The sequence below is a fragment of the Herpailurus yagouaroundi genome, unplaced genomic scaffold (genome assembly GCF_014898765.1).
Source record: "Herpailurus yagouaroundi ecotype Mexico unplaced genomic scaffold, PumYag 163, whole genome shotgun sequence".
Classification (NCBI taxonomy): domain Eukaryota; kingdom Metazoa; phylum Chordata; class Mammalia; order Carnivora; family Felidae; genus Herpailurus; species Herpailurus yagouaroundi.
The window spans coordinates 17,968,497-17,994,701 of NW_024412404.1; the positions used below are offsets into that span (position 1 = coordinate 17,968,497).

General features: G+C 46.6%; 1 protein-coding gene across 38 annotated transcripts in view; it reads right to left on the reverse strand.

Moving 5' to 3' along the window:
* KCNMA1 (potassium calcium-activated channel subfamily M alpha 1) overlaps positions 1–26,205 on the reverse strand; it is a 736,361-nt gene that overhangs the window by 487,912 nt on the left and 222,244 nt on the right. For all 38 annotated transcript variants that reach the window (XM_040485497.1, XM_040485500.1, XM_040485499.1 and 35 more), the window contains exon 2: positions 25,043–25,204. In XM_040485497.1, the coding sequence (XP_040341431.1) occupies positions 25,043–25,204 (162 nt within the window). The remainder of the gene's footprint in view (positions 1–25,042; positions 25,205–26,205) is intronic.

Below are 26,205 nucleotides of genomic sequence, written 5' to 3' on the forward strand. Positions count from 1 at the left end.
GGGGGGTGGGAGGGAGGGGCAAGTGGGTGATGGGCATTGAGGAGGGCACCTGTTGGGAGGAGCACTGGGTGTTGTATGGAAACCAACCTGACAATAAATTTCATATTAAAAAAATAAATAAATAAACATATGATCATATGGAAAAATAAAGAAATAAAAAAATAAAATAAAATAAAATAAATTTTAAAAAACCCAAACATGAAATGCTTCACTTTTTAAATGAGTTGGAACATGTACATTTAAAATACCGGTAAGTTCTTTTTGGCAGTGAGGTGAAGAAGAGCGGGAGCTGGCTGAGCCCAGGCCTGCTCAGAGCCGGCAGGCACAGAGAGGTGCCTGGAAAAGGGGGCACGAGTGGGATCTAGGCATGTCTGTCCACAATGCCCTCAGGGCAGCCTCCTTGGCTTATGTAGGGTCAGAGCCAGCTTGCCTTAGAAGTCCCAGCTCACCTGTTCCCAGCCTGCAGCCACCAGGGGAGAACAGCATTTTCTGCTTTGCCCCACTCCCGCCTGGGCTTTCTTCCAAGCAAGGGGCTTGCTGAGAAGGACACGTATCTCCAGCACCCTCATCTGCAGCCTCATCAAGAAGGCCTACTCCCTTTCCCACTTCCAAGGACAAAGACAATCCCTCTGCAATTCCTGTTGCAAAAGAGAGAGAGAGAGAGAGAGAGAGAGAGAGAGAGAGAGGCCAATGGCTGCTGGTCTTCCCCACCTAGAAGATGGGAAGGCACACGGAGGCCTGACACGCAGCATTGACTGAGACAGGCCAGCCTCGGTTTCCAGAGAAGGGGGCACAGGTGAGCACCAGTCTCCCCCACCCTGTCATCAAAGCGGCTAGGTTTTTGTCAATTTACACAGAGCTCTGAGCCTTTACAAGTATGAAAGCAATGGCCTTAAACTATCTCCCTTACTGGAGATCCTGGGCAGCAGAGGCTATAAATCAGACCAGTCAGTGACTGTGCAACCATCAGCAAGTTACTCAACCACTCTGAACCGGACATAAAACAGCGATTATAACAGTGTCTACCTCGTAGTCTGGGTGTAAGGGTTAAAAGAGGCCCACTAAGCACTTCACCCCATACCTGGCTCACAGTCAGTTCTCAACAAATGTGAAGAAGTCACTGGTGGCATATAAAATTTGCTTTAAATGAGCATTTGCCCTTTTTAGTGCCTGAAGCAGAAGGTGAGCTTCCAGTCAACCCTAGGGTACAAAGGCAGTGGAGCTTTATTTCTTTTCCTAAGTTTAAAGAAGTCCCCAGTGTTTAAACCGCTTAAAGTCTGAGGAAAGAAACTGTTCTGAAAGCGCTCCGTCTTTATCCACCTGAAGCAACACTGGTCAGCACAGTCCCAGGGTGCCCAGAAGCCAATGAGCCGGGAAAATAAAAGGCACTGACTCGCCCCTCCAGTTGGAAGGGTGTCACAAGGACCTTGGCGAGGTGGTGAGGCTGCTGCTTTTCTGTGGACCACATGTTTGCATTTCCTTATGGCACCACCCTCATCTCACAATGTTTGGGGCAAAGGCTTAGCTACGAAAAGTTTGCCTTTGTCTTGACTCTTCAGCAAGTAAGGTGAGGGCCACCAAGCTGGAGAGCTCACTCTGCCAAGTTCTCCCTTTTCTGCCTTCAGTACAATGGATAGCATGATGCCTCCCTCTGGCCATAGGCACTCAGGAAAAAAATCCTGGCTCTGGAATCTAGAGATGTAGATTAGGTCAACTGTCACTACTGGTATGCTGTGTGTCAAAAGGCAACTAACATTACCTCTCTGATCCCCAGCTTCCACATTGTAAGGAAAGATCTTAGTTCCAGGTCTCATTACTTTTAGGATATTTGAGATCTTCAAATGCTAAAAAAGATAGCATTATGAGAGAGCATGTTGACAACTGAAAAGCACTCTATGCAGATTCAAGGCACTATTATCCTCATTATAAACCAACTAATCTATGGTGATCACTTGGCAGGAAGGATGGAAGAAAGTAATTTCAAGACAGAATTATTATTTATTGTAGGACTATTTGTGTAATGTTGTAAATGACAGTTCTTGGCCCCATCTTCTGATTCAAATTAAAAGCCCCTACATGTACCTTCATTTTCATTGTTCAATTACAAACACCAAGATGAGGTGCAGATGACACCCTTGGTAATTGATTTCTACTGAGAAGTTCTTGGTTCATAAGCATTGTTTCATTTGATGTTTGGGGAATGACAAGGCTTTCCCCTGACACTGTAGATAGAAAACACTGTCTGTTTAATGATTTCTATGTTAAACTGAGTAATAAATAACCAAGAGAGACAACAGACCAAAGAAGAATTCCTCGACACAAGTGATTAACAGAGAATTGCAATCCACCCACCCCCACCAGGGACCACTGTCCAATAGAGAATCAGAATATCCTTTTGATAGTAATGAAGTAAAAAAGCAACTTAAAGTTATGACATTTTAAAGAAAGAAGTATTAAAATCATCCACAATTTTTAAAGTAAAGCATGAAATTCTCCTCTAATAAGCAATAAGAACACAAGAATTCTTTCTCGTGGGCATTTAAGGAATACTAATAGGTACAGAGGAAAAAAGAAAAGTAAAAAAAAAAAAGCAGATGAAAAAATATATAGGCAGAGAAAACAAGAGTGATGGAAAAGAGAGAGAGAAGGGGTAGGAAAGACATCTAGGAGGTAGAGACGAAGAGAAAACCAGACATGGGCAGAAAACAGTCAACCAACCAAACAACAACCATAAAATGAGAAACAAAGAGAAACCGCCCTAAAGTGACCTCTGATTTGGCAGATTATCACTAAAAGCTTTTAAAGCTATGTTACAGATTTACGATTACAGGAGTTAAAGGGTATGGAACCTCTTGCTGTCTGCTTCGTTAATGTGGTAAAATCACATCACCATCACATCCAGTGCTCGGGCCAGGGGCCCCTCATCCCTGCCCCAGAACACCATGCTACGTTATTTTTCAACAGAAAACGTTTGACGTCTACAAGAGCCAACATTTCCATCAGGCCTGCCACGTACCAGGGCAATTTCCTCACCTGGAAGAGTCCTTAGACGCGGGATGAACACAATGCCCACGCCACCTCAGGAATGTGAGGATTACAGGTAATGTAGGAAGAGCACCTGGCACCACAGGTGGCACTTAGTAAATCCTTACTAAATACTGCCATCTGTTATTGGCTGGGGTTACAGACGGACGGAGAAAAAGAATGTGTGTATAAACAAAACTATTTGGAAATCTGATACTATCACCTGAAAGTTCTTTCTTTATCAGGTGAAAGGCATCATACCCAGCACCATGCTCTTCTCATACCCGATACAAAAAAACATTCTCCGATCTCTACCAAAGATCTACACACGGCATCTCCTTCCCACCTCTGCGTTTCCGCACTGAGCCCTCCGTCTCGGTGGACCCCCCCGCCCCCCTTACGCGTCTTCTTCTGAAAGCCCAGCCTGGAATCTAATTTTAAAGCATTTCCCGTATTTCAGGTCTTCATTCAGCCCACGGTTCAACCACAGATTCACTTCTGTTTCCTTCCTTCATTTCCCTCACAAAGGAGTCCTTTCATCTGGAGCCCCTAGGCACAGCTCCTTTGAAGAGACTGTCTTCCTGCATTACTTTCTTATTCAGCCTACCTCACCGAAGACTGAAGGCACATTTCAGGAACTGGCGGAAAATGTGCATCCTTCTCTCCCTTAGTGGCCTACTCCTGATTGCTCCTTCCCTCAAACGTGCTCACAACCAAGCCACAGAGCCACATCCAGCCAGAGCCTAGCGTGTACTGAGGTGTACTCAAGACGATTGTCAGCGGAATGAAGGATCATGTCTGCCTTCACAACTTTGCTTCCGGCAGTCCGTTCGTTTGGAACGCCTGCTCCTCTCCCGCCTTAGCCTAGCGAGACCCTGCTGGTACTTCCTATTAAAGATGCCTTCATTTGGGGATCCCAGGTGGTTCCGCGTCAGTTGAGCGTCTGACTCCTGGTTTCGGCTCAGGTCATAATCTTACAGTTTATGGGTTCGAGTCTCACATCAGGCTCTGTGCTGACACTGTAGACCCTGCTTGGGATTCTCTCTGCCCCTCCCAGCTCACTTTCTCTCTGTCTCTCTCTCAAAAAAAAAACAAAAAACAAAACAAAAAAAAAACAACTTTAAAGATGACTTCATCTGGAAGGAAGGCTGCACCAAGTATCCACCCTGTTTATTTCAAGCAGCATAGTGGGCACGATGACATGATGGCTTGAAGGCACTAAGTCCCAAACCTTATGACCTCTTAGAAAGTCAACATTCATAGCTTAGTCCTGAGCAACTCTATGCTTTTCTGACCTTAGAGTTCCACTGGGGTGGAAACGGTTTTCATATTTCTCTCTAAGGGACTCTGAATTAGACAACCGAAGGAAAGCTGACTTACGCCAGGATGGATCTTGAGACCCGATTAGGCTCTCATCCACTTATTCAACATTCATTCGGTCAGCACCTACTCTATTCCAGCAACTAGATGCTAATGATACACCAGTGGCCCAAAGAGACAAAAAAAAAAATCCCTGCTTTTACAGAGCTAGTAGGGATTCTAGTGGGGATGGGAGAAGATACCTAATAAATAAGATGAATAAGCAGAGTATATACTATATTAGAGAATGATGAACGTTATAAGGAAAAAAGAGAAAATAGGAAAATAGGAGTCATTTAAATTAGGGAGAAAATTTGCTAATAAATTTGCTAATTTGCTAATGAAATAATTGAAATTTGCTAATTTCAATTTGCTATTGAAAGTTACAGAAAATACAAGGAAGCCTCCTTCAGAAGAAGCGTGACACTTGGCGCTAATTTGCTAAGTAAACCTGGGCACCTCCCCTGCTCAGTGCTCAGGCTCATCACCCCCCTAAGCCACCTCCTAGCACTGACACTGCACTTCCCTAAGCAACAGGCAGCGATAGCAATGGAGACGAGAGTCTGCCAAGATCTAATGATTGCAGTCTAAGGTTCAATGACACAAAGAACATCCCACATCCCCCGGAGATCCCCACAAATCCTGCACGGGTGCCTTTGGTCCCAAATAATTGTGAAGACAATCAGGAATTCACTTGTGATTTTATTTTCCTCAACTGTTGACTTAGAAACAACTTTAAATCCAGGCCTTTGTTCCCCTCAGATAAACTCAAGACACCCTGCTGATAGGCACAAACCCCTACAGAGGGTCATATAGTGGGGCTCTGAGAGCAAGGGTGCTGGGCAACCTGGCTTCAAACACCCGCCGCTCCTAGAGCCACACACGTGAGCACAGCAGGCGTGAGTTCAATTAAGTCAGATCCGCCCTAATGAGGTGGCACCCAACAAAGGGTTTCCTATTTGTGGACCTTTTATTCCCTCTTTATTTCCAGTGGAGCTGATACAAGCCTCAGGAGATGGCCATTTATCTAGGAAAAGTCATCTTGGGACCATCCAGAGAAAGAAACCCATCCAACAAGCACTCACCACCACATCTGATTAAAAGCTCCCTTTGGGGTGATTCCTCTGTGTCTCTGAGTCGGCATTCGGCCTGCCAGAGAAGCAGTGGTGTGCAGGCTGGGGAGGGTCTGGAAGCTCTGGGAATGGCCATTCACCTCCATGCAGGCCCCGATGTGAGCTGATCGTCATTACATTCTTCCTACGTGCCCACAATTCTAAGTGCCCTACATGTGTCACCTCAACCCATAACCCTATGAAGTAGGTGTTATTCACATTATACAGATACAGCAATTAAGACATAGTAACGCAGCACAAAGTTTTAAGTGGGAGAGAATATCCCAGACCCTGCGTTTCACCACTAATACTACAGAGCAGCACTGTCAAAAGAAATCTAATACAAGCCACATATGTAATTTAAAATTTCCTAGGAGGCACATCTGTTTGATGCTTAACTGAGTTATTTACAACCATAAGCAGATTTAAAGACGGTAATATTCCAAGTGGGGGAGGAAATCTTCAAACTGCTTTCACCTAATGTTCAGCTACATCGATTTGCTCGTACATTTTCCTTTAAGGTTGCAGTGTTGGCTGCCATTTCCCCCTCTCCTCTTCAGAGAGCCTTGGTTTTGTTCTAGGATACGGGTAGCTCATCACAAGAGACCCTGGCCTCACTCCTGTGTAGACTTAGTTAACCTGAGACAACTGAGTGGTGTCATTCTTTTGTGAGTAATTGTCTTAGGACCAAGCCTGTAGGGAACTCCGTCCTGACCCATAAGATAAATAGGGAAGTGTCCCGGGGGCTTCTGGGAAAGTGATCCAGACTCGTAAGAAAGAAGCCTGGAAGAGATGGTTCTTTTCCCATCAGACTTTTTTTTTTTTTTGCTTTTTGCTTTCTTTCAATTGTGGTAAAATATAAATAATATAAGACTTATCATTTTAAGTAATAGTTCAGTGGCATTCAGTACATTTGCATTGTACAATCCTCACCACTGTCCACCTAAGGGGTATATTTTTAAAAATGACAAGAAACAGGTGAGATTAACTTTAATAAGGAAGTTTATTTAACCTAAATTAGGTTCTAGATAGATTGTGCGAAATGTTATCATTTCAAGATGCAAACAAGGCAAAAATTATTCAGTATTCATAATATTTTGCCATCTTTCTTTTCACGCTAAGTTTTATACTTATAGCACATCTCAGTTTCGACTGGCCATATTTCAGGTGCTCAGTGGCCGCCTGAGGTTACTGACCCCCATGTTGGACAGGGCCTAGGTCTAGAGCTTGTCAAGCCGAGGCACACTCAGCCAGATCACGGGCATCCCCAGGACAGAGCAGCAAGCAATCTGTTTATGAAAGGTATGTGCGTCACCATGAGCTCTCCAGGGTAGTCTGGGATTTACTGCAGGACCCTACACAGTGTCTGACGGTAACAGTTCTAGATACATATCTCTAACGTCCCCACCCCAGGGATCTCCATCATCAAGCTTACAGACAGCAGGAGCTCAGGGTCCTAAAGGAGAGCTCTTCCTGCTGGGATAAATCTTGTGCCTCTACCCCCCAACCTGTGGGTCCATCTCCAAACTGAGAGAGTGACCTCAGCAATGGAGGTGCAGACAGCACCTACACGGCCACTCGGCACTCCCGTGTTGAGCCAATAATAAATAAACACATGCCTACGTGGAAAGAAAAGCGTGTGTGGGGGGCTGAGGCAAGCAGCAGTTTCCATGGAAACCGGCCAGCCTCACTCCAGACTTCTCTGCTGCCTTGATCATTCAGTGGCTGATGAAGCCCAGTGAACATTGTCCCTGTACCTATGGAAGCCTTCAAATGGGCCCATTATGATGAAAGTAGACCGAAGAGTGAAGAGTTAAGTACTTTTTCCATCCATCATCACATCCACTTCTTGTCCTCAGTATTACCCAAAGGAGAAGGAAATAAAACCACCTGTGCCTCAGAGAGAAATGGCTAAAGGGCATCAAGGTATGACAAAAGGGGTGAGGTGGCCCCCAAAAAGGAAGCAATGAAATTGTCCCGCCTGTCCACCGTAGTAAATGCTTGACTGGGCAAATGGTTATGGCTTCAAGGGCTTACTACCTGCCCAACCTGACATGGGACACACGGCAAATCCCTGGTTTGATCTTCTCTTCCTGGAGCCATGTCTTTGGGATCTTCCAATTCATTCTTTCACACCTTTGTTCATTCCTTCACTCATCCTTTTTTTTTTTAATTGAAGTATAACAAACATACAGTATTATAGTTTCAGGTGTATAATATCATGATTCAACAATTCTACACATGTCTCAGTGCTCATCAAGATAAGTGTACCCATAATCCTCCTTACCTATTTCACCCCTCAGCGCCCACTAACAACCTCCAGTTTGCTCTCTGTATTTAAGAGTCTGCTTTTTTGTCTCTTTTTTACTTTGTTTATTCATTTGTTTTGTTACTTAAATTCCACATATGAGTGACATTATATGCTATTTGTCTTTTTCTGATTGACTTATTTCACTTAGTAGTATACCCTCTAGGTACATGCATGTTGTTGCAAATGGCAAGAGTTCATTCTTTTTTATGGCTGAGTAATATTCCAGTGTGTGTGTGTGTGTGTGTGTGTGTGTGTGTGTGTGTGTGTGTGACATCTTCGTTATCCATTCACCTATTGATGGATACTTGTGTTGCTTCTTTATCATGGCTATTGTAAATGATGCTGTAATAAACATATGGGTACATATATCATTTTGAATTAGTGTTTTCTAAATACTCAGTAGAAGAATTATGGATCACGTGGCAGTCCTGTTTTTAATTTTTTGAGGAACCTCCATACTATTTCCAGAGTGCTACAACAGTTTACATTCCCACCAACAGTGCACGAGGGTTCCTTTTTCTCTACATCCTTGCCAACACCTGTTGTTTGCTGTGTTTTGTATTTTAGGCATTCCTCCTTCACTTGTTCTTGAATGAGAAGCACCATAGTAGAGTTGAAAGAGCCTGAGCCATTGAGTCACAGGAACCTACGTTTAAATCCCAATTCTGATGCTTACTGGATGTGTGGTTTTATCTAACTTACTAAAAAAATCTCTGTGCCTTGGTTTTCGCATCTATAACATGGGGCTGAGATCAGAATAATATCTGCTACTTGTTTTCCATATAGTTAGAGCCAACAAGTTTAGATACAGACTTACATCTCTGTCCTTTTCCCTAGACTGTGAGCTCCTTGAATACTGAAGACATATCTCAATATGTCAATAATATCAATACCTCAATAATATCAATAATATCAGCACCGATCAATAATATGAGCACAGATACTCAATAATATCAGTTGAACGAAGACATGACAGTGCTTTCACATGTATTCATTCTCTCTCCACCTCTCTCTCTCTCTCCCTCTCTCTCTCTCTCTCTCTCTCTCTCTCTGTCTTTATCCCCCTTAAATTTCATCCTCACGTCAATCTGGTTCAGGATTATTTTAGCTCAGTATAAGACAAAGGTGATTATTAAAATCCGTGTTTCCTGTTCTCAAGGAATTTGAGGTTTACTGTATTTATTTCACAAACAATTTATATAATATTTAGTCTGTGCCAACCACTGTTCTAAGCCCTTTATAAATATTAGCTTATTTAATCCTCAAAATAACCCTATGAGGTAGGTACTATTATTGGCCCCGTCACTGGCTCTAGGTCACACAAGTACATGGCAAAGCAAAAGTCAGACTCAGCCAGGTTGGCTCTACAGCCAGTGCCCTTAGCCATTTGGCTGCTGTCTTTAATAGGGCACACGGGTCACATGCACAAGTGTAAGTGAACGGTGTACAAGAGCAGTGGGTTACACAGGAGGAAGGACCCCGCAATGCACCATGAAGGTGAACAGGATTTGAACACATGGAGCACATGGAGGAGAAAAATGGGAAGCCTGGCAGGCAAGTCAGCGGGAGCCCGCGGATGGTGAGCCCTGACCATCTGCATAAGGAGTCTGAGTTTTAGGACATGAGAAGCTACTAATGGTCCCTGAGCCATGGGGGAACCAAAGCAAAGCTGGTTTTAAGGATGCAAATGGCATCTGGGAACAGCATGAAAGGTAGGCCAAAGGGAGAGGGTGGGCCAAAAGAGGAGAGTGACACAGAAGCTGCTATCATGGAGGAAGGAAGAGGTCACAGGGCTTCAACCAGGACATGGAGGCAGGAGTGTCGGGGGCAAGTCCAAAGAACTCTGCTACTGCCAGGATGTAAGGTGTGTGTATCAGTTTCCCACCAAGCACCCAAATCAGAAACATGTTCTAGGTAGCACTCACAGGGTGCTTTCTTAGCCACCCAACACGGCATCTGGTTTCTAAAGAAGGCGAGACATGGGGATCTCTTGAGCAGTGCATGGAAATGTGAAGTTAAGCCTTCTGCAGTTGTGCCCAGGTAGGCACTAAAGACAAAATTCAACACTGACAAAGGATCCCAGCCACCCCAAGCATGAAAGATTGCCTGGCACAGGCAACCGCAGGCCTGTTTGTTATACTGCCCTGTCGATTACAACCCCAGAATCCAATCCCTGCCTGGGTCTCACAGCTAATGCAGCACTCTATTCCAATCCCCATTAGGCTGGAAGGGGAGGAAGAAGAACTGAGGAATGGATGAGTTTAGGAGTGAATTATGGCCCGTGAGCACAATTTATCGCCTTCTTCCGAGTTTTACCAATTGTCTGAAATCCTCTATCCGGCCCCAGTTTTGCATAAATTCCTGGAGAAGGTTCTGTCTGGCATCAGAATGAAATAGACTCCAAGGTGCACCCACAATAGGAAGACTCATAAACCTAGTAAAGAGAACTTTGCTTTGACAAAAGCTGGAGTTTTCCTTATTATTTATCTATCATATTTGAAACCTTGGAATCCTATTTTCTTCTTTATGGAGGCAATAAAATCTTACCAAACTTTTATGGCTCCCAGGATACAGCTGAGGACTCTACCCTTGCTCCCATCCAGCCACTCTTGCAGACTTTTAAGTTCAAGTCTGGGCAGAAACTGTTCTTGGTCAGAGGCAAAATGTATTTATCTTTGTAATCACAACCATTAAGATGTGAGCATGAATACCTGAAGAGATGAAACAGTGAGGGAGAAAACAGGAAGACAGGAAGAAACAGAAGGTAAGGCTTCTGAAGCAAGAGAAGGAATGATGACGCACCAGCCCTCACTGAAAGCATTTCACAGAGTGCCAGAGAGTGGAGCAGGGGTCGGGCATCCTCAGAGATTGGGAGAGCGGAACCCAGGAGTGCGTCAAGGGCAAAGCTTTGCAGTGAGAAAGGCTGCGACCGGCACACACTCTGTGCTTAAGAGAGTTTTGAGAATGGTCCCAACAAATGGGAAAATTGTGCTTGCATTTCTATTTATCTGTAGAATCACTGTGGACCTGAAATCCACCCCCTCTGCTTCTCCAAACACTAAAGCAAGTCTCCAGATGGAAGAAACTAAAATCAGGCTACAACATGAAAAAAAGGAAAAGAAAAAGAAGGCTCTTACAGGAAGCTGACAAGTTTCTGCTTCTCTGAGATCTAACCAATGGAGCTGGGGTATCGAACGCTAGACATAGTCAGGAAACATGGGCTCTTGCCCATATGCTGCTTGGGACTGACTGTGTGATCTTGGACAAGCCTCACTTTAATCACACATGAAGTGAACTTTAGGGAAAATGATCTAGAACAGAGACAGCTAAGGCATAGTAAGGTGTAAATAACACTGGTACTGCACCCCCCACCCCACCCCCACCCCCTCCCAGTCAGTGCTCATGGCAGAAATCACTAATCAATCACAGCCTTCTGGAGAGCAGAGCCCCAATTAGGCTTTGCTGCTGAGCCTTGAATCTTCAGCAAAGCATTCTCGGAACCACTACCAATTAATCAGAGCAGGCCCAGGAACTGACATGTTCACCAACCCCTGGATCAGATCTCTTCTAATCCTTGAACACCAAAGCCAAAAAATGCTCCATGTCACACATAGTCTCATTACAAATACCCTTAACTAAGTTCTAGCTCTCTCTCCTTGCCCTGCTCCAAGTCTGGGCAAACAAGGCTACTAAGAAAACACTGGCTTCTAGGTCCTCACTCCATGCCTGAAGCTCTCAGAGTGACCTTGGGCCTTTCCCTTGAACCTCTTTACCTTAAATCCCCCCCCCCAATTCTGCTAAATAGCTCCTTCCAGGACCAACATCCCCTCCACCCTCTTAAGGAGTTCATCAAGGTAGAGAATTCTATTTCTTTTCATATGCTTTGAGATCATGGAACAGAAGACAGCCTAGGGAAGTTCAAAGACATTTAATTATTACCGTTGGTTCTTTTGAAAATTATTAAAAGAGCATGGAATTAGAAATTCAGATTTCCTCCAGCTCCCTAAGAACAAACAGCTCACTTATAAATGGCTTAATGTGTCTGTTTAATGTATACAAAATTATCTTTCAGGAAAACGGATTGTTTCTCGTGTCATTTTGCATCTCTATACCACCTATGGCAAAAGGAAAGGGATTCAAGGCCTGACAAAATCTACTGCAGAAATAATTAGCACCAGAGGCTGTGTCTGAAAGAAAGTTAAATGAAAGAGAATCTAGTTTCTTATTTATTTCTGGTCTCTCTATCTGGATCTCTCTATCAAGCCCCAGGGAAGAGGAATTGTATCTTTGGGGGCTGGAAGGATGGCTTACCTAGCTGCCTCCACAAGGTTTGCTTGCTGAGATGTCCCTGATCCCCCAGTACAGCAACTCCCTCTGGGCCAGGATGCTATGGAAACCTGCTTTAGCACTGAAATTTCTGGAAAAGCCACCAGATAAACCCACTGGTTTGCAAAGTGGGCACAGGTCAGAGGAACAGTGGTGTTTTATAACTTAGCCTCCAGGAAACTGCTTAGTCCTTACTCCCAAGGATTCAGACAGTCTTTGCTTCAATCATGTTAATTATATCAGGAATACTTGGAATAGTCAGCTGAGGGTTTGCTGTGGTTGTTTTGTAAGTTCACTGAAGTTCACCTAAAATGAAGCTTCATTTGGGGAACTCCCACCATGTCAAGTCCATCAACCACCCATAGCGTTGACACCCTTGCTATGAATCTGGGGGTTAGCCTGGCGGCTCCCTCCAGCCCCCGGGGTGCACCACCTTGCTCCAGAAATAAAACAATGATTTTCACCACAGTAATCTTCCCTACTGCTCAGCCCCTCCTCGGTGTCTCTGCCACTAACCACTTTAAATAAATGTGTCTCTTCTGTTTATAGGTACCACTTCTACCTCCAGAAGAGGAACAGACTTCCAGGAACACGGTGACTTCTTCTGCAGCAGTTCTGCCAAAGCAAAGGACGGAGGCTGTATCTCACTCAAGGTCTCCCAACCAGAGGCTGCTCAGTCGGAAAGAAGGCTTTTCTTAAAGTCAGTTTTGATGCTAGTGTGGTTACCAAGTCAGAACATGATCCCCTCAGGGGTTTCCGACTCTTTTAAGCTAACTCAAGGAGGATCCAAGACTGAAATGGTTTAAAAGAAGCCTGCACTTCCCCTGGGAGGGCCCAGCCTTCAGGATGTGACCCCTGCTCCCACCGCATTGTTCCTCCCACCTGACTCCACACTCACAGGCCAGAAGCCTCCCTTTCTGCACACAGACATCCACCTGGAAAGAAGTCCAGAAAGAAAAGAACCTTAGGTGAGTGTGAGGCAGAGGCCTTATCACAAAGGAAGAGTTTTAGATTTTTATCTTAAACGACAGGCGCCTAAGAGGCTCCGTTGGTTAAGTGTCTGCCTCTTGAGCATGGCTCGGGTCACCATCTCATAGTTTGTGAGTTCGGGCCCCGCATCGGGCTCTGAGCCAATGGCACGGAGCCTGCTTGGGATTCTCTCTCTCCCTTTCTCTGCCCCTCCCCAGCTTGTGCATTCTCTCTCTCTCTCTCTCTCTCTCTCAAAATAAGTAAATAAACTAATAAATAAACAAAACACAAAGCCAGGGAAGGGCCACATGGGGACACCACGCTGCTGGACTATCTCTTGCTTCTCTTCACTTACTCCAGCCGACGAGAAAAAGACTATGCTTCTTTCTCCTTTTGAGGCTCTCAGTGCCTAGCATGTTGCCAGGTGCACTAAAGGTCTGAGGTCAACCCTCGCTGCCTTTATGGATGGAAGGACAGTAGAGGGAATGAGAAAACATAGAAACATTTGGGGCTGCAAGGGAATAAACTATTGCTACCCTCTTGTTTTGTTCATGGAGACGCCAAGACCTTAAAAGGGAATTGACTTGCCCAAGGTCACCAGGAAGGTTACAGCAGAGCCAGGATAAGAACTCAGTTAGTTTTCCACTGACCACAGTTCCTCAGATGAAAGAAAGTGATTGCAACCTCTCCTCTTATTTCTCAAATTGATCTCCAACACTATCAATGGTCCCCAAAGCCCAGAGACACACACCACATGAACCTAGGGGAGCAAACTGTTTGCCTTTTTTTTCTAATGATCCAAGCTTTCCTCCTGGACAGGTCTAAGGTCACCACGTTGCCCACCTCACGGCTCAGAGGGAGACAATAACCTCCTGGCAGCTTCCCCAGGAGCCCACATGGTGCCTGTGGGATGTGACAGCCCCTGAAAACAGCCCCTTTCCTTTGCAGGAAGTTCTTTTCCACCCCAGGGCACAATCCCAGAGAGAAGGCTCTGTGAGTGCCCAGCGGATATAATTAGCTCCAGATAGATCTAGCATGACACACAAGGAGAATGGTCTGGATCCCTCCCAGTGGGATTCCAAACCCCACGCCTTCCTGTGCAAGTCAGGGCCCAGAGACCGACAAGCCTAGCAGGTTCATGTGGCAGCCGGGAAGCCAGCAGACTGGCCTCTGAAACGCCACCCTATTGTGATTCAGCCTCTGTCTCAAGCTATTTTTAATGTAAGTGAAGCCTGAATTTGAGGGAAGGTAGTGTGGGAACAGGGCCTTTTCTTCTTCTCCCTCTTTCAATGAGTTGCTCTCTGTTTCCCATAGGACAGCCACTTCACCAAAAGCCAAAAGGAAGGAAGGAAGGAAGGAAGGAAGGAAGGAAGGAAGGAAGGAAGGAAGGAAGGAAAGAAAGAAAGAAAGAAAGAAAGAAAGAAAGAAAGAAAGAAAGAAAGAAAGAAAGGAGGAAGGAAAGAAGAAGGAAAGAAAAAAGCTAAAAAGAGAAATGGGGAAAGGTCAAAATTCAGCCTCTTTGCTAAGGCAGGCTGGGAATAGTTCTAGGAAGCTGAGGCTTTCTCAACCCTTCAGAGGAATCCACTAGACCCCGGATTCTCCACAGGTGCAAGAAACCAGTATGACCAGTCCACTCACTTCTGGATTCATCCATGTGCAACGAACAACAAAGGCTCAGAGGTCTGCTTGCCCAGGGAGGAGACACATATAGTTGACAGGTAAACTCTGGTGCCTGAGGGGAAGACCTGTGTCCCATCAGGCTTGGGAACTGGGAACCAAGCTTCCCTTCAGACAGGCCCCCAGCCTCCCAGCTTAGTCGTGATCTTCCACATCAGCACCAGGCCAATTTTATGAACTAAAATTAACTGGATGAGCAAAGAGATGGGCCTGGGTGCACTTCATGGAGTTTTCGAGTGGCCTGATTCCTTAAGAAAGAAGGACAAGCAAATGTCCTGCCCTAGTTCCCTCACTACTCAAGTTCTAGGGGACATATTTTGCAATAAAATTTTAGGGCAAATGGTGGGTTTCTGTTGTTGTCATTCCCCTGACGTAGTTGTTTTTCTGAGGAAAGCCTCATTCTGGACCCACACCCTAAAAATGGGGCTTCTAGCGCACCAAATTGGGATGTGTGGGGCCTGTAGGCACGAGTCAGTCTGCGTCCTCCTAAACATAGCCTAGTAAACTAAACTTGGAAGCATCAGCTTGCGTGTGGTCCCGAGTGTGACTTTCCAAGCACGTGCCCCCAGCAACGACAACGGCTGGCGACTTTGTCATCAGCATCATCTCTATTTTGGGGCCTCCCTGCTGAACGAACTTCCGCACAGCTGACAGGGAGGCTCCAAGGAGAGTCTCAGTCCACTGGGGTCTTTTTCTGGCAAATAGGGTCTGCTAAACCAGTGGCATCCTCCAAAGGCCCTGGGAGAAGAGCCAAGTGAGAAAACTCTCCCAGCACAAGATGGTGGGCTCCAAATACAGACATTCCATTTCCGACAAAGCCTCCAGGGGGTGCCAGCTTTTACCGGTTGGGAAAGGAGAAGCTAGTTTAACATTAGTCATAGAAACACATTTGCTCAGGCCCCTTGGGTCCAGCACAGGATGTGTGATCGGGACCAGAAGTGTGGGGCTCCCAGGCTTGTCCAAGGACTGATGGAGAGGTCATGGGCTCTGATTTATGACCAAACTACTTCAAAAATCTTGCCACCCAGAGCATTGTAGCAAAATGCAGACATAACATTTGCACTTTCAACACTTTGGATGATTTCACTTTGCAAGCTTTGCTAGAAGAACCAACATGTGTCCAGCGCCTTAAATAACGTCTGACACCTAGCAGATCCTCCAGGAATGTTTGAAGGAATGAATGAATAGCTCAAAGGAGATGCCTTGCACGTACAGCAGAATCTGTGTCCTCTCCTGGTGACAGCACACTTCCCTGCACCCTTTCAACAGATTTGTGGTCGCTGCCCGACAAAATGAATGTGGAAGACACCTCCCCACATACTGGGGCTGTTGTGTTCTCTGAAACCAGCTCTGTGTCTGGCAGCCTCACCTCACATCCAGGAAGGACCAGACATGGGGACCGCAGTGAGTGTACTTGACCCTCTTTTTACAAGACCCATGTGTCATCCTGCCAAGGCATTTCCTATGGCACATACACCTATAATGTATGGCTCCCAGGGTGGGCCCAGCCTGCCCTCCAGACCCCAGCCAGCTCCGGGAGGCCACATGAAGTGAGAATTTCCTGGCCGACTTGACATTAGTGAGTCAGGCTGCCATGAGCCGGCTTCAGAAATGACAGGGCCTGAATTTGTGTGCGTGGAGCAAACATCATCAGCTGGCTGGACCCAAACCAGGGCCTGCCTGGGATTCTCAGACCCCTTTCAAACGACCATGCCCAGAGCTGGCTCGGCATCCTGAGAGGACATCTGACTCTGGTGAGAGCCGAAAGCTGCTCCACGTCTGTTGCAGGAAAGGATTTATCCTCCACTCTCCAACCCCATGTGTCTCCACACCAGCCCATTTCCTCCATGGCGTGTCACTGGGCTCACACAACAATGACCAAAACAATAATAGCTAATGCTTAGTAAGCACCCACCACATAATAGCCACTCTTCTAAACATCAAATATGCACTGATGCATCAAATTCTTACAACATTAAGAAGCAGGGTCTATTATGACACCCACTGGACAGATAAGGAAACTGAGGCACCAAAATGGAAGCAACCAGCCCAGGGTAAAAGCCCTAGGGAGTGGCAGATCTGGGACTCAGTAGAATGGCTGCAGAGGCTGGGTTCCTACCATGCACAACAGCCCTCAGCATCCTTTCCTGAGGATGCATGTCCCAGGAAGGGAGGAAAGCAGGAGGTGGAAATGCTGGGGATGCTGAGTGCTCTACATGTCCTCCTTGTTGGTTCCAATCAAATGAGAAAAAGACATAAAGAGCCAGATGGAGATCAAAAGAGAGTAGGAGCCCCAGGTCAGATAATGCTGGCTTAGCAAAGGGGCGGGGCTCCTGTCTCCCAGCCCAGACACAGAGGCTGAAACAGAAAGAGCAGAAGCAAGGGTGACTAGCAAGGGAAAGTCCTGCAGTGCCCTGCTTTGTTCACCAGACACCCACTTTGTGCTGCATTCAATCCCATGTGCTTGGGAACACCAATAGAGGTCGTGGACAGGACAGACGGATGAAGGGATACAGATGAGGGAATGGACAGATAATGCGGGAGGACTACATGGGTACCCACTCCCCCCAAGAAACTCCAGAGGAGAGAGGCAGTGGGGCAGAAGTGCTTCCCACCGAGCCCAGAGGCCCCTGGGAATCAGAGATAAACAGCCAGGACGAAGCAGGCTGCTCCTGGGCCAGAAGGCTCTTCCTCTTCCCAGAGCCGTCTGAGGATTCACTTCTGAAACTCTCCTTCATTTTCACAGGGGAGGCCAGAGGAGCCAACACACCAGCTAGTAAAATTAACAGCTGCTCCTTACAGAATGCGCTGGAGAGGCCGGCTCACGGATCACGTGGCCCGCAGACCAGCAGTGCATACGAGCAGCCAGTGTAGTGAGGCACCTGGCCTGCAGGCCAGAACTGGGGGTGTCCTCCATGGTAGGAACTGGACTCCAGGCTGCTGGGCAGGGCCTGGGGTGGGCTCGACTGCAGGGGATGCAGGCAGGTGGAGTTACAGGGAGTGACCCTGCCACAGAATTCCCAGACACGCCCCACTGACCTTGGGAAGGGGAAATCCATAAACTGAGCCAGCCGGGAACCTGCTGTAGAGCTTTGAGGCCCACCTGGCTCTGGCCTCCCTCTCCCCATCTCTACCACATCATTTGGTTTAGACTGTGAAATAAATGTCTCCCTGAGGGGCTAGATGGTACCCCTTATCCGTTGTGCTCTGAGGAACCATAGGGCAAGTCTCGCTGACTACTTGGAGACAGTCCTGGAGCAGAGGGGAACTTAATGATCTAGTTCAGGGACTGGCAAGCTTTTTCTGTACAGGGCCAGACAGTAACTATTTTAGGCTGGCGGGTATTTTGGACTCTGTGGATACTACTCAATTCCGCCGTTGCAGCACGTTGCAAAAGCAGCCACAGACAATATGTAAATGAGTGAGCATGGCTGTGTCCCAATAAAGCTTTGTTTATGAACACTGAAATTTGAATTTCATATAATTCCACATGTCACAAAATATTCTTCTCTTGATTTTTTAAAACACCATTAAAAATGTAAAAACCACCCTTAGCTTGTGAGCCGTACAAAACAGGCAGTGAGCTAGATTTGGCCCGTGGGGTGTAGTTTGCCAATCCCTGGGCTATTTAAGTGTTTCCCAAAGTGCGTTCTTTATGATGCCTTACAGGTGTTCCACGAGGAAAGGGTTCCCTGGTGAAACAGGAAAGGGGAACGCTGGGCAAAGTCTCCCTTCTTACTGCAGGACTTCTTTGAGCTTTACACGTTGCTATGCATTGACAATCTCACGAAGGGGCGAGCAATGAAGTCTGTCCAAGTTCCAGGGAACCATTTTTATCCTAGAGCATCTCCTAGATCCAGTTTTCTGTAGAACCTAATTAAAGCAGTGAGGATGAAGTCCGACCAACTGTCACAAACGGCACCAAATGTGATCCTGCCTCTCTTTGAACATCTCCGGCGACAGGCAGCTCACCACCTATCATGAGTGCCTGTTGGATTCAGTGACTTCTGTGACTCACGTTTTCTCACCCAATGGTGCGGCGTCACCAGCAACAAACCTAGTGCCAGCCAGTGCATCTTTCAACAGGTGAAGACAACATTTCATGTTTAATGATATAAAGAAAGCACACCTTCCTTGACTTATTGATTCATATCCAAAATATAAACTCTTTGCACAGGATAAAATGAAGAGCCATTATTAAGTCCCGAAGAGGGACTGCCATGCATTTCCTTTAAAAGAAGCCTCACTTAGGGGAGTTTAAAAAAAAAAAACAAAACCTCAAAAAAAAATCTCAATTTACCTCCAAGTGTACAGACAGTGGGGTCTATCTATTTACTATGAGAACATTCTTACTAAGAATGCAGGCCCATGACACCTCAGGTCTCTCCGCCACATAGGACATGTGTAGGTGATAGAAAAATGTCATGCAGATTTGCTTAAAATGCAATAAAAAGGGGGAGGGGGCATGAATGAGAGGAAGACAGAGATGGAAATGTGAGCTGTGCGTGAATTTGCCACCAGGCAGCCCTGCGACGGAAAAGGAGAGGATGCTGATGAGATGTGCCAGCAGCACTGTGAGTCACCTAAAGGGAGAAATGAAGGCAATAAATGTCACATATTCGATTAAGTGTATGCCCATGCGCACCCCCATTTTGTTCAACTAGTCCAATTTCATGTGCAAATGGCACTGCAGAGAACGTGTCTATTTAACTCTATTAAGCCAATAGGATTATTTCTATTTGAAAGATGTAGTTGATACGTATTTTCTTTTGGGCTCTAGGAGATAAAGATGGACGGCCCAGCCTACGTATATAATGTTAATGTAAAATGCCACACATGCGATGTTTGGGGGAAGATAAAGGAAAAGACTGGTGTTTTTCTTTCTCTTTCTTCAATAAATCATCCCAAAGACGGTAAAGCAAGTATAGCCTATCTTCTCAGTTCATGGATTCGATTTACATGTTTCCCAGAGGAATATTTAAATGTAGCGGCATGGGAAATAGAAGGAAAATAGCCAAACAGAGTGAATTCTAAGAGTTCTATCTTTGCTCAAGGAGCTGATGATTGTATGGGCAAAAGTAGTCTTTAAAGAGAAGCACAAAGCAGTGACCGTGTAAAGGGACTGAGGTCCGGTGCAGGCAACGTAGATGCTACGACTCACACCTAGAGGTGAGGCCATGCTTGGCCACGACGCATCGTTTTTTCTTAGGGAGATAGCCTCTCTGAGATCAATGTAGAAATTAATAAGAATATTCGGAAACAAGATGTTTAACAGAGGTGGGGTGAGTGTATGTGTGTGTCCACATTTAGCCATGGGTGTATCTGTGTGTCTGTAACTTTTCTCATTACAAATGGGTTCTCTGGGACTGTCTGTAACTTTTCTCATTACAAATGGGTTCTCTGGGACTGTCACTCCTGTGCTGTATTACCTTAGAAAATTCCTTCCTAAGGAAGTTCTTCCAATTTCTGCCTTTCAATTTCTGTATTTATTAAATAAGGAATTGAATAGACCATGATCGGAAACCTGTGACTATGAAAAAGGATCTGGCCCACCGCCTGTTTTTGTAAAGTTTCATTGGAACACAGCCACACTCATGTATTGTCCATAGCTGCTTTCAAATTACAATGGCAGAGTTGAGTAGTTGGGACAGAGTCCCTATGGTCTGCAAAGCCTAAAATCTTTACTATCTGGCCCTTGACTGAACACCTTGCCAACCCTGAAGTAGACTGTCTCTAATATTGATTTTTGCTAATGATAAAGTACAACCAAACAATACAAAAGCCTACTCTGTTTTTTGCCCTCTTTACTTAAATGTACTGCCTTATTCTTAGAAAGATTTCATTTAGCTCACAAAACTGTAATGGAGTACATAGCCACATACATGTAAAGTCTGAATGGGAGAGAATAAGGAAATCAGGACAAAGGGGAAATGAGCAAAGAGACACAGACGTGAAGTCCAGGGGACGAGAACACATGGAATGTAAATCCTGAGATGCTGTGTGTTTTCAGTGGGCCATGAACATGACTCGCAGCAGCCACTACAAGGAGAGGGCCATGATCCCTTTCCCAACGTAGTGTTCACTGAAGGTCCACAGGAAGACCACAGCAATCCCTGGCACAGAGAACCACTTATCCCCGGAGTCTGTGCATACAAGGGAAAACATGACATGGAGTGAACAAAGTCCCAGCAACGCCCAAACAGCTAGGAGTTATCTCCATGGCATTTACTGCCCCTGAAATGTCCCTCAGTGTGGGCCAACCCCAAGTCCCAAAGTGGACTTTGTCACCAATTCTTCCAATATACTCCCCAGTTCTGAAATAAGCATGCATCCTTTTTATAGCCAGAAAATAATAAATATTTTTAATTTTTAAAAAAGATAAAGGAGAGGCACTTGGGTGGCTCAGTCAGTTAAGCGTCCAACTTTGGCTCAGGTCATGATCTCACAGTTGGTGAGTTTGAGCCCCGCGTTGGGCTCTGTGCTGACAGCTCAGAGCCTGGAGCCTGCTTTGGGTTCTGTGTCTCCCTCTCCCTCTGCCCCTCCCTTGCTTGCTCTCTGTCTCTGTCTCTGTCTCTCTCTCGAAAATAAACATTTAAAAAAATTTGAAAGATAAAGGAAGCAGTAACCCTTGCCAGCCTGGTGTCCACTTTGATGCAGAGCCCCTCAGCCATGTGCTCCGAGACTCTGTCCAGTCTTGCTATTTTTATGAAGCTAAGCCTGACTACCACGGCAGGAGAACCAGGCAGGCTATTCCGAGCCCCAATGCTGAAGCTCCGGGTGTGAACCATAAAAAGCATTGGGGAGTGGTGACTATCATTTATTCTTATTCACACTGAGCTCAACAACTTTATATCTAGTCTATCGATACAAATAGTTCACCCCCTAGATTTCTGTTACTCATCCCCTATGCCCAGGGCCTGGAATAGTGTCTGGGGCAGGTCAGAAATAAGCACTCACTGAATGAATGGTGTGCTTGTCTGAGAGATCTCAGACAGCAGGTGAGTCAATAGATGTGCTGGGGTCGTCTGGAGAATCTTCCCCAACCTGGGCCTTACCCACAAATGCCTAGCTTTGAGACTCTCACCTGTGACAATGAGACAGGTAAGAAAGGGGCCCAGGTGTGGCAGCCAAGCTCCTGTGCCAGGTGTCAAAAAAAAAATTAAACATTAAATAGGGAAACTCGGAACAGCTGGGTGTCTAGTCTTGCTTTAATCCCATTGTTGCAAGGATAAACATTTGGACAGCTCAAGACAAACACGGCTTTGGGTTCGGAACAGACAGAGATGCTTTCTCGTGCACACTGAAACTTCTATGTGAAATCTGCTCCCTACTCAGAGCAGACACCCGCCTTCTCCTCAAGGAGAGGCCTGTTCCGAAGGCACCAAGACGCCTGCTCTCTTTGTGCAGCGGGACCAGGCCTGCTATGATGGAGCCAGAACAGCCCGGGCAGGATTTTCTCCAAGGAGACCTTCAGAGGGCAGCTGGCATCAGGGGCAAAGAGGCGCAGGCAGACTGTGCTTGTCCACGCAAATGTTAAGAGAATCAGGCCAAACAGCCTCAGGATCTAACTGGCTCAGACAGTAATGTCAAAATGTCACAGCCAAAGCGACAGCTGACAGTGGCTTAGAAAAAGAAGAGGCATTATCTTCGCCTGGGAAGTAATGACACAGAAAGAGCACTAGACGGGGAGTCCAGAGGCCTGCAGGTACGAGCCTGGCTGTGTCACTCAAGGCTGCATGCTCTTCGGCGGGTTACTGCCCTTCCTATGCTTTAGGTTCCTCAACTGCAAACTGGAGACAAATTCATCGATAAGGCCCGCTTGCTTGCTTCCTTGTAACGAACCCCGACAACACAACAGCAAAATGGGAGAGACGGAACAAATACAACATGGCCCTTGCCCTTCAACCTGATCGTAATGCATAGCGCCTCACACAGTGCCTGGCTCACGGGAGGCTCTTGATAACGTTACCGTGAGCGGTAGCATCAACATGGCTACTGGTGCCCTTGGCTTCTTAGTTCTGCTTCCCTAGCACCACCCACATCCACCCACCTGCCTGCACCGCGTGGTGCTTATTCAGGCCTGGCTGCGGCGGGTCCCCTGTGGTCATCTGCTCACGGCCTGTCCCAGCGGGGTAGCTCACTGTCCTGACGGATCCTAGCACGTCGTGCTCCCGCCTCACCAATCTGCTCCCTACTTTGTCTCCTTGTGTTTCTCTCGGCACAACCACCAGTCGTGATGCCCCTCCCTCAAAATCTCCTTTTCCTACAAAATTCAGTCCGCATTCTTTGGCTGGGCATTTGAAGATCTGACAAACTGCCACCAGCCCATCTTCCAGGTCTTCTATCTCCTCAGGTGCCTCCTTGTTCGCCGCCTGGGCCTCGCTCCCTCCACGCTCTGCGCCCTTTCTCTGCTGCCACTGTTCCCTCACTCTGGGATGACCCCCTCTACTGTGTAGACATTCATGATGCTAGCTCACAGTTCAATGCTCATCTCAAATGTTCTCTGTTTTATTATGTATTATTTAGGTATTCTTCTCCGCTTCTGGCCCACTAAGTGGTCCCTTTCTTATTTTCAAGCTCAGGGATGCTTCCATCTCTGATATCTTCTCTGTCATCAAGCATGGGCTCAGTTCATCTTGAAATGGAAGTTTTAGCTCAAAGGCTCCACCCGGTGAAGTGCCACAAGGCTTTCTTGATGGCCCCTGTGTCCCCACACTCAGCGCCCCCTACGCACACCCACACGATGCTCGTACTCAGCATTTCTCCTCCACACATTCCTTCAATAACTTCCATCCACGGTGCAATGGAAGTAGATCATTCCTTGTTTTCCACAGGGCCGCAAAAAATGCCTAGCCAAGTCATTCTGGTAACTCTCGGCTGATGCCGACGGAGAAAATTAGAGCTGTCGACAGTGGCCATGCAGAAGCGACAGGCGTCACATTTGTGCAACCAAATTGTCTGCTGTTCCTCACCCACCATCACCACCACAGGTATAGCATGCACTGCCTGCATTTCTTTCCCCATGAATGCCCAGACCCAGAACTCACCCTCTGTCAGCTTCCCACACAGAATCCACTCATACACAAGCACGAAACAGCAATGGAGCCTTTGCTGAAGAAGACTGTGCAGGGAGGTGAGGAGGCTGGTAACGGAGCAGAGCCTGCGGCAAGCGACCTACAATCTCACATTAGACGCTCCGTGCCACCCGGTCTCTCCTGGGTCCCACCGACCCGGGAGGTCCTCCTCCATGCAGCATCTGGCCTCGTCAGTTTCCCTCTCCTCCTCTCCAGAACCACAGCTTTAAACCTCTCCCATTTCTATGGTGCCAGCAATCAACATCAACCACAGCTTCTGGACTTTCCAGAAAGCTCTGCTCCCAAAAGCTCCCTCAGTTGACAGAACCCTGTCCTCCTTGACGGCTGTTTGGCCACCACCTTTGTGATGCGAGCATGACATTCAGTGTCATAGTCCCTCCCTCAAGCGGTTTGTGACATAGTCATCCCAAACATGACGTAGAGTTGTCCCCAAGAAGGATTCTGACGGGTGAAACTTCTACCATCTCCCCACATCTATCGTCACCTCCTCACCAAGCTCTCACCATGAAACACCTTGGGTGTGGCACCTATTTTCCAATGGCCCTGCCTTATCTTTGGTTCACCTAGCTGTCAGGACACTCCCATTCATTCTTTGAGTCAAATTAGTCTTGACCAAGCCCCAGCTTCAGGCCCAGGAAGGGCAGCCCGTACAAAACAGCTTCCAGAATCGTAATAAGAAATCATTTGGAATGCAGCATCCTTCTCAGGGAAACTTCTGACCCAGAGCAGACCTGACAGAGCCAATGGGCACATGCCGAGAACTCTATGGATCCTGGCATTTATCATTTATGGGTTCTCTGTGGAATTTTAAGCACAAATTTCTTTGACTCCCTTCTCCTCTCCAGGATTATCAAGGTGTGTATGTGTGTGTGTGTATGTATGTGTGTGTGTGCACATGGTGTATGTGTGCATGCACACACCTACTCTGCTGGCAGAGGAAATGCCCTACATCCTCCCCAACATACCCCCTTCACCCCAGGTGCTGGCCCACTCTACAGATCCTCCCTCATACCTCTGGCTTACATGCACAGAGAACCAGCCTCTACTCCATGACCCGCTGTTCACCCCCATTCCCCAATAATGGGTAGCTTAGAGAAGACTTGGGAAACATGGTACAATCATGGACCAGACAGCAGGCCTCCCTGAGGAGGAAGGTGTTGGGGACTCACCAGGACTCTGCCAGTCAGTGTCTGGGCAGATATCATCACCCCCGCCCAGTCCTTCACAGAGGTCATCCAGCCGACCTCGGCTGCCACTGCCTCCTCTTTTTCGTCCACTGGCTTGAGAGTGCCATCCGCCTGGCTCGAGCCATTGTTAATCTTCTGGGCCTCCTGGCAACAGAGAGAACAGGGTTTGAGAACAGGAACCAACTGGATTTAGTAAACACAACCTACCCAAAAGAATCAAAGTTGGAAAGGTCCTGGCTGACGTGGATGCCGGCTTGAAGGTACAAGGGGCGAGGAGGTGGGATAGACTATGGCTTTGGTTTTCTTTTTTATCTTTTTTAAAAGAATCTTTTCTTTATTTCCTTTTAAAATATCTTTGTGAAAGAAAGAAGAATGAAATTATTCTCTTTCCCCTTTAAAGAAAACAACCACTAAGTTCAGTAGGGAGAGCATCCTGTCTAGGGTCATGGAGTGACTACAAGGAGGCAAGGTTGGCATGCCGCCCACCATTCATACCGTCCTCACAGGAGCACCCTGTCTTCCTGAAGGGAATCTCCATTTGCTCATCTCGATCCATATGGTTCAAAAGGAACTGAAGGCCCACGCTTGTCCCAGGAATGGAGACTCCATTCCATCCCTCAGGAAACAGAGATTGAGCCAGTGATGGTCACATGACCCATGCCAACCCAATACAATTCAAGCCTGGGACTTTTGCTGTAGAGAACAGGAAAGGCAACCTTTCCTAGGAGAAGTGATAGAATACTGGTGTCATCATTTGAACACCTGAATCCAGCTGTGTCTGAAATCCACATAAGACCTTTTTCAATAACTTTTTTAAATGTTTTATTTATTTCTGAGAGAGCACAAGTGGGGGAAGGGCAGAGAGAGAGGGGGACAGAGGACCCAAAGCAGGCTCCTCACTGACAGCAGTGAGCCCGATGTGGAGCTCGAACTCACAAACCGCGAGATCATGACCTAAGCCAAAGTCGGACGCTCAACTGACTGAGCCACCCAGGTGCCCGCAGACCTTTTTAATTACAAAAGAGAATAAATCTCCCTTCATGGCTAAAAACATGCTTGAGGAAACAAGGCTGACCTCTTCAGATAACCGAGCCCCACATGGGGCCCTAAACTGCACACTTTTGTACACAATGTGCCTTTGCCTA